Source organism: Lolium perenne, chromosome 5 (assembly GCF_019359855.2).
Source record: "Lolium perenne isolate Kyuss_39 chromosome 5, Kyuss_2.0, whole genome shotgun sequence".
NCBI lineage: Eukaryota > Viridiplantae > Streptophyta > Magnoliopsida > Poales > Poaceae > Lolium > Lolium perenne.
The window spans coordinates 168,101,506-168,109,908 of NC_067248.2; the positions used below are offsets into that span (position 1 = coordinate 168,101,506).

At 50.5% G+C, this 8,403-nt stretch overlaps 1 protein-coding gene across 1 annotated transcript; it reads right to left on the reverse strand.

Moving 5' to 3' along the window:
• Window positions 1-1,836: 1,836 nt before the first annotated feature.
• Window positions 1,837-4,475, reverse strand: LOC127300565 (L-type lectin-domain containing receptor kinase IX.2). The gene is made up of 2 exons (XM_051330696.1): window positions 3,597-4,475; window positions 1,837-3,043 (listed from the first exon to the last, which is right to left on the reverse strand). The coding sequence occupies exons 1-2, from the start codon at window positions 4,435-4,437 to the stop codon at window positions 1,953-1,955; spliced, it is 1,932 nt and encodes a 643-aa protein (XP_051186656.1). The 5' UTR covers window positions 4,438-4,475; the 3' UTR covers window positions 1,837-1,952.
• Window positions 4,476-8,403: the final 3,928 nt, after the last annotated feature.

An 8,403-nucleotide genomic window follows, 5' to 3' on the forward strand; every position in this document is an offset into this window, starting at 1 on the left:
CTTGGACTGTACATTATCAGGGGTGCGTTAAAACTACCCCTTTCAATTATGTATGGATCTCAACATATAACCGAATTCGGACATGTCCAAGCTGATAGAGCAGCCGCTCAAGCCGGTGATCCACTGAAGCGCACTGATACTGGTCCACCATTATCCCGAAGAAAAAAAAGCTTAATTTGGAAGATTTGTACTTCGCATCGATGAGAAAAATGTTAAGAGAATCTGGGCAATATCATCTGTGATCACAAGCAAGACAGATGGACTAGGTTGAAGATGAAAAAGATCAAAAGGTATATTTTCGAGAAGGAAATTTATCTATGGTATGCATTCAGTGCTATTGTTATCCTAGTCACGGTATTATTATTTAGATGCATTAAGTAGATCTATGTTGTATTGTTGTAGAAACAGAAAACCTTTTGTGATCCATTTTTATGGAAGCTGCCGAAGAAGAGCACCCCTATTTATGAAAATGTTTCTTTCCAGTCCCCAATAACTCTTTTAGGGATTCAAAATAAAGGAGGTCTACTGGAGATGCTCTTAGACTCAAGCTGGACTATTTCTTATTCTCAACCCACCTTACACACATTATTAAGGGTAATTATCGTGCTTGGTACTCCAGAATCAGCTATGGACGGCCTCTCGTTTGCAAGCTACAGCTTTCCCACACAACCCTTTTGTGTCCTCTGCTCCAAGTCCTTGAGTACTGTCATACATCTAGTTTCGAGTGTTGTTTCTCTAAGCCATTTTTTCCAAAGCAGTTCAGCCAGGTCGTTGTTTGCTTCATGGCCTATGCAAGGGTTCAAACTTTTATGATCCTTATTGCCTGGAAAACTTGTAAAGATCGCAACACCAGGTTCCAAAACACTTTCTTTATCCCGCCAATCATACCTTTGCGTATCAAGGATGAGTTATCTACTTGGATTTCATCCGGGGATGAGATTTGGCTAGTCTAGCCCTCTTCAGAATGTATGTTGACTTGTCGACCGACTAGATTTCATTGTTTCCTGTAACTAGTAGGGTACTCTTGGGTTGCTATGGAAATTTAAAGGACGTAAGTAGGTGTTGCGGAATAAGTGTTTTAAATCGCCTGGCGATAAATTCAACTATGCACTTCTCGCCTTATTAATGGATAAGGCAATGCCTCCTGGAAGGCAAGGTCTTGCCTTAATCCTTGGCATCCTTAGATGCACACGGCTGTATTTTATCGCAGAAGATGTCAAACATAAAGGCCCAACAAACCATATTACAGAAGTAAATGAAAATAATACTACGTTGATTTCTGTTTGACACATGAATGATAACTATGCTAGATAACAATGAACCGTTTTATTTCTGGTCATAGTGAATTTTCTGTCGCTTCGATTTGCTTGCACTCCTATTTTGTGTTGACTTTAGGTTTTCGCCCCTGTACGTGGGTTGTCAGGTTGCACCTCATATGTGCGCCTATGCCTGTTGAGATTTACTTTTCATCTCTACAAAAGCGAATAAAATAAAAATAGTTTTGTGAGATAACAGTCAACTTGTTGGTGATGGGGCATTGTTGATTCATGATGATTGGTAGCGCTGGCACAGCGTGCAAATGACACATGTTTTCCTCTTCTCTTGTCCCTCTCCTTTCTTTCTTGGATTTGTTTGTCTCCAATCGCTAATTGATGTTTTCCTCTTTGTCCATTTTCACTCCATTGAGTGAAGATTTGTGGAAAACAAGGCAGATCAATGACTAGTGGACAAGTGGACTAGTGGCATATATTTGTTAATAAACCTTCTGTTCAGTGGTATTTCTTGCTAGTATTTAGAAGAGACATTTTTCAATTGCAAGAAGTTGGCACTAGCAGATATGGAATTAACACATGTATGTAGACACTGACACAAAGCGTGACAAAGAAATCATCATGCAACAGTCTTGTACACAAAATAGACTAAAATAGCTCTCATGATGAATAACAATCGGATTAAGTAGAAGCAGTGCCGATGGCACACGATGCAAGGTCAGGCAGTGGTGCGTCGTCCTGTTCCAGGAGTCGCAAGGCTTGCCGCATGGAAGGCCGACGTGAACCTTCAGGGAGTGAACACCATAGAGCGATGACAAGCACGCGCAACATCTCCTCCCTATCAAAGTTTCCTTGTAACCTCTCATCAGCCACATCTTCCACCATAAGCGTTGTGGCTCCATTGGTTTGATACAGTTCCCAGACTTGCTGCCTAGACTTGCGCCGTGCGCATGCGATCTCAAGCAGCACAAGTCCAAAGCTATAGACGTCGGTGCTAGGGTTGAACTTCACATCACCATCTTTTATGCACTGGGGATCCATGTATGCCATGGTCCCCACTGCGGTGGTCACCAACGTGGCGTTATTTTTATCTGCGATCCTTGATAGCCCAAAGTCGGCGAGTTTGGCGTTGTATTCATCGTCAAGAAGTATGTTGCCGGGCTTGATATCTCTATGCAGAATGTACGGCCGACAATCGTGGTGGAGGTAAACAAGAGCGGATCCTATTCCCTTCACTATTTTGTACCTTGCTGGCCATGGTAGAACTGCATCTTTCCTCTTGTGTAGGTGATGGTCAAGATCGCCCTGTGGCATCAGTTCATAGATAAGGAAGAGCTTGTGATCAACCTGCTTTAGGCAGCACCAACACATGAAGCTCCAAGTGCTTCTCCTGCAGCAACACCAACCTTCCAGCCTGACCAGATTCTTGTGCTTGGTCTTGCTAATAGTGTTGAGTTCAGCGAGGAAGTCCTTTGTTCCTTCACGAGACCCCTTCAATATCTCCTTGATAGCAACATCTTGCTGCTGGTCGTTGTCGACCTTGAAGGATTGGCCCTTGTACACTGCGCCAAAGGCACCCTCTCCAAGCTTCATTTCTGCAGAAAAGTTCTTGGTTGCCTGGGCTAAATCGCGGAATTGGAATTGCCTAGGGCCAGCTCCTGCCATTAGGGAATTACGCCCTCGATTCCACATAAACCATGACAGAATGAACCAAATCAGGAGTAGGAACACACATGTTCCTCCAACAATCGCTGCTACACTTAGGCGTGTACCTGTCAAAACGCAAAATTGTGAATAATAACTAACATAATGTTGTTAAAATTTATAATTCGCACATGTTCTACTTTAGTAGCAACTTGTTTTTTCAGAGGAATTTATTAGTAACTTGATTGCAGTTTCTGAGATGCTCCAGTTACTCCTTTACTCTCCTGCTAGAGGTCTACCGGTGGATGTTCACCAAACATATCTTGTGATGATGTTGTACCCTCTGCTTCCCCTGTTCCTTATACTCTGCACCTACTGCTTTTCTTCATCAGCTAGGCGACTATTACCTATGGAGATGTCGGCAAATAATTTTCTCCGTGGGATAACTTTTGCATAGTTTTCACCTATCTATTCTGGCCCTTATCTAAGGAAAACTAAATGCAAATCTGCACCCCCTCCCCCTGGCTCTCCTCGTCGCCAGAGTTCTTGGAGCCGAGATATGGGATGATTTTGTCGCTAGATCTATGGATTGGATGGTGATTTTGTCTCCAGATCTATGTTTAGTTTCAGTACTTAGGCCGAGAAAGAAAAGGTCTTGCAGATAGGGGGATAAACACATACCTGTCGATATTGGTTTCTTGTGGGGCGCAAGCGTGGAGTTGAAGGACCATGCCAATATCTGATGGAGCTCCATGTTTGCGCCAGTGGCTGCAGAGAACCCCACCGCCACCTCCGGCGGGAGCAAGGACGTGACCGGGTAGGGCAACTCGGCGCTGACCTCAACTGGCTGCACGGAAGGACGGTCATCGTAGTGCAGCCTAGCGACGAGCATCCGGGTGCTGCTGGTGAAGTTGATGGACGCTGTCATGGTCCCACTGAGGTTGGCCCCTGTTGTTTCTACCAAGCTGTCGATGTCGCTGAGGTGGATGGCGACGTGGTCCGATGACACGCCGAGCGTGTACGTGTCAAACTCAACAGCGACGAACCGTTCCGCTCCATAGGTGACGTTCACGTCACCCTCGATGAGGCCGAGGCGGCCTCCGTATGAGTCCTTGGGCATTACCGACGGGTAACCGGTAAGGAAGAAAGTCATGCCATCCCCTTTCGTGCGCCCTGGTGCTGGGAGCACGAAGGTGAAGGTGAACTGTGTGGAGAAGCTCGCCACCTCGTGGGTGGCGTTGTCGTAGAACGGCACCGGGTTGAAGTACGTCATCCGCCCTGCACAATTGCCTCTTCGAAAGGAGTCGCATGAGAGGTCGACCAGGTTTTTGCTTTTGTTCATGCTCGCGTCGCCCTGGAGAAGGAGGTCGTTCGGGTTGAACGAGGATTTGTTGGAGAAGTCGAAGCTGAAGGAGATGGGTGGAGATGCCGTGGCGGCAGCATGTCGAGGAGAGGAGAGGAGGAAGCAGCCGGTGTAGAGGAGGAGGAGGAGCTGCGGCGTGCCTCTGCTTGCATGAAACATATTACTCTGGGAGTCTGTGGGTGACTAGCTAGGGCGAGTGTGTTTTGTGAGCTTAGGAGTGTGACCTCGTGCCTCTTATATATAGTTCCAAGCTGGGATACAACGGACTGTATCACGTGTGTGTATATACATCTCAGCCGAGCCCGCTGTTCGAACTTTGAAAGGGCGCAGCAACCCCGACCTTTCCTGGTTGTTGGTGAAGGCATGCATTTTTCTCTTCTGCCACTTGTTTTCTGTTTTGAGACGCTACTTGTAACACTTGTTACTGTAGGACAACAAAGGGAGATGTTTCTGAACAATGTTTTCCAGAATGCAAAGTCCGTGGGCGAGGATGGGCACGCATTCATCAGACCACAAGCCAGCTAAAGCTGTGTGCTTAGGTCATCTCAAGTAGCCCGATGTAAACGGCCGCAAAATGATCGTTTGTGTTCACGCAACACCCTTGCTCAGCAGCCCGACACAAATTGACCAACCTGTTCGCTGAGATGCAAACGCCGACCAAATTTACGTCGCAAATACATTTGTACGGACACTGTTCACGTGACCGTGTGGCCTGCTTTGCCCCCCTCTCTCCCGCCTGTGCTACTTCTGGCCATGTAAAAGACATTTTCTCATCTCTCTCATCCCTAATTAATTATATGACATGTGCTTTACTGTCAAAAAATCAGCAAGCTTGTTCATTTGCGTTGGGCCACTCGGCTGGTTTTTATACTCACTTTATCTGCATGTATACAACGGGCCGCATCGGTCCGGGCCGTACTGCCCTTATACTAGCCACATATCTAAAATAGAATACACTATAATACTTTATGCATCCATTTCCAGTGGCATGCATTATTCGATCCAACATGCAGCATGGGCCATTTAATTATAAGAACACTTGCCTGATCCAAGTTTGGCTGCCCCCCTACTCCAATGTTTTCCCGCTGCGGTTTTGTGACGTTGACGAGGCTGCTTTGTTTAACGGGCAAAAGATCCCCTTGGAGTTGGGACTTGAAGCATCTGCTCTTGCCTCTCCACACGCCAATGCTGAGGAGTGAGGACTATTGGTAAGAGTATCTCCACTCGTCGCCCCGACGAGGCCCCCGAGCGACGTTTTTTTCCATCCGGATGGCGTAATTCGGCCCAGTCGCGCCCCCGGTTCCTCGTTTTCGTCTGGATTTGGCCCTTCATCCATCCGGCGAGCCCACGCCATCCCTGGTCCCCGGGGCGCGCTTGGGGACTCCGGACGAAAGAATTTGGCACGAAACGTCGTGTGGACCCTCGTAGTTGGCGACAGGAAACCCTCCAATTTGCTTGCATATCCCCAATCTCTCCCGCCGAATTTGTCCATCCTCCTCCTCGTCTTCCAGTTCCAGTTCCCGTCCTCGTCTTCTCGTCCACCACCGTTCTCCTTCTCGTCTTCTCGTCCACCACCATGCCGCCGAAGGCGAGGAAGCCGCGGGCGAAGAAGGAGCGGCCGCCGGGTATGTCGAACGCAGAGTGGGCGGCGGACGAGATCCAGCGACAGGTCGAAACAAGCGGCAGGGTGGAGAGGGAGAAAAAAGCCGCCGCCAAGAGGGCGGCAGCGGCGGCCCAGGACGAACAAGCGAGGAAGATCAGCATGGCCATGAGCATGGGCCATACTCACGGCGGCGGCGCCATGTTCCCCGGCCAATGGCCGACGCAAGGTACATGCAGTTCCCCGTCGACTTTCTCCCCTTCGATCTACTCGCCGTCACCGCCTGCCATATTCCAAGAGGGCACCTACGTCCAACCGTCCAGGTTCACGCCGTCGCCGTCCGAGCTCGCCGTCGGCAGCGGGAACCAGTACGAGGGCACCTCGCCGGCCCTGCGACGAGGGCCACTCCCGTTCGGTGCGATGCCGGCGCCGAACGACGAGGAGATCCACGAGATGATCACCTCCGGCTCCATGGCCGCCGTTGCGAGCCCGGGGTTCTTCATGGCCGCCGCCGCTGCGTGCCCGGGGTTCTTCACGCAAGAGGAGGCGAGGGTGACGACAGCTGTCGCGGCGCGCAACGAGTATGTGGAGGACGTGGCCGACGGAAGCCAACCCGTCGAAGAAGAAGACGTAGAAGAAGAACAGCCAACTCAAACCGAGGTCGCCGACGCCAACCTGTCAAAGGGAAAGAAGAAGAGGAAGAAGGACTCGCCGCCTGCCGAACCGCGTATCAAATGGACGCCGAAGGAAGAGGAGTGTCTCGCCGAAGCTTGGATGACCGTGTCCATGAACGGCATAACCGGGGCCAATCAGTCGTTTGATACATATTGGCTTCGAGTGAAGCAGGCGTTCGACGAACGCAAGCTCGTCGATCCCTACTTCAACAAGACGAACATGATCCGGGGAGACAAGGCAATGGCCACCCATTGGGGGATTATACAGACGGCGTGCAGCAAATGGCACGGCATACATGAGGAGATCAAAGATCGGCCGATAAGCGGCCACGACTTGGAGCAAAAGGTATGCTCCGTCGACCCTGCACCATGTAGTGATCGTCCTGAGCTGACCCCTATCGCCGTACTGTTTTCCCCCAGCTGCGCCGTGCTTTGGACATGTACATGGACGACACCGGCATGCATGCAGTTCAAGTTCCTGAACGTCTACGCCCGCATCGAGAAGTGCGAGAAGTGGGCGGAAACCCGCAAGACCCTCTCGAAGAACAAGACCGAGCAGTACAACCCTGACGCTCCGGCGGCTGGCTCGGCGGATGGGCGCCCGGAACAAGGCCAGAAGAAGCTCAAAGAGCTCAAAAAGACGGGCAATCCCGCCGACAGGCTGCAGGCGTCGTTCGACAAGTGCTGGGCCGACGCGAGGACACACGCCGCCTGGAGGGACGACAAGTTCGACGGCAGGTGGCGGGAGATGCTCGCCAACCAAGGCGTCCGGATCGCCCTGCTGAAGACGACGGCCGCGGCGAAGAAGAGGAACATTGACTTGGCGTTTCTGATGGGCGGGAACACGGATCTGATGGACGACGAGACGAGGATTTGGTACGAGGGCCACCGCAGCGACATCCTCCGACCCACTCCGGCCAGTTCTTCATCGTCTCCACCGGCTCCTACCTCGTCTTCCTCACCGTCTACGCCGTCGACTGCCGCTGCTTCGTCGTCGACTGCCGCTGCTTCGTCGTCGACTGCTGCCGCTTCGACCACGGCGTGCGAGGAAACTGGTCCGTCGGACAACGCCGTGCCAGCCGGGACGGCCGATGAGCCTGTTTCCGTGTAATTTCCCTCCTATGGCCGATCTGTGGCTGATTCTTTTGCTGGTCCTTTTGCCGATCAACTGGCCGTATTTGTAGCGCGGAACGACGGTCTGTTTGAATTTTAACTATGTCCGCCGAACTCCGGGTGGACGACTGGAAATACGGTACTCCCCACGACTTTATTTCGTCCAATCCGGCGGTTGTTTCGTTCGGATTTCGTCGTGAGCAGGCCAAACGAGTGGAGATGGTAACAAGCTTGTCTGGGACGAAGCTCTTTTCTAATGATCCGTGGCGAAGTTGGAACGAAGCTGCCGGGTGAGAAAAGTAAGAATCTCTCGCGCACGGGTCGACTTGGGACGCTGTCGGGCGCACGGGTTGATTTGGGACGCTGTCGGACGCCTTTTTGGGCACGCCGGTGGATATGCACTTACTTTGCTAAGTCTAGTCGCCGGCAGTTGGAATCTATCATGTGTCTATTTTGCTTTTATAAAATGGAAAGAAATATCTCGATGAGTCTAGTGGGGTTTCACTTTGAACAAGGATGATGCATTAATAAGAGCATCTCTAACAGACGCGCCATATTTCGGCGCGGTAAAAATCGCTGTGCCCGAGCTACGAAAGTATAGCACGTGCTGCGAGATGTTTTCTTACACCGGAGACGCTAAATTACAGCGCGAGCACCGGAGACGCTTCAAATACAGTGCGCGCCGGTGAAAAATAACTTTGACACATTACTATGCATTCAACAAGATCAAATACTCAC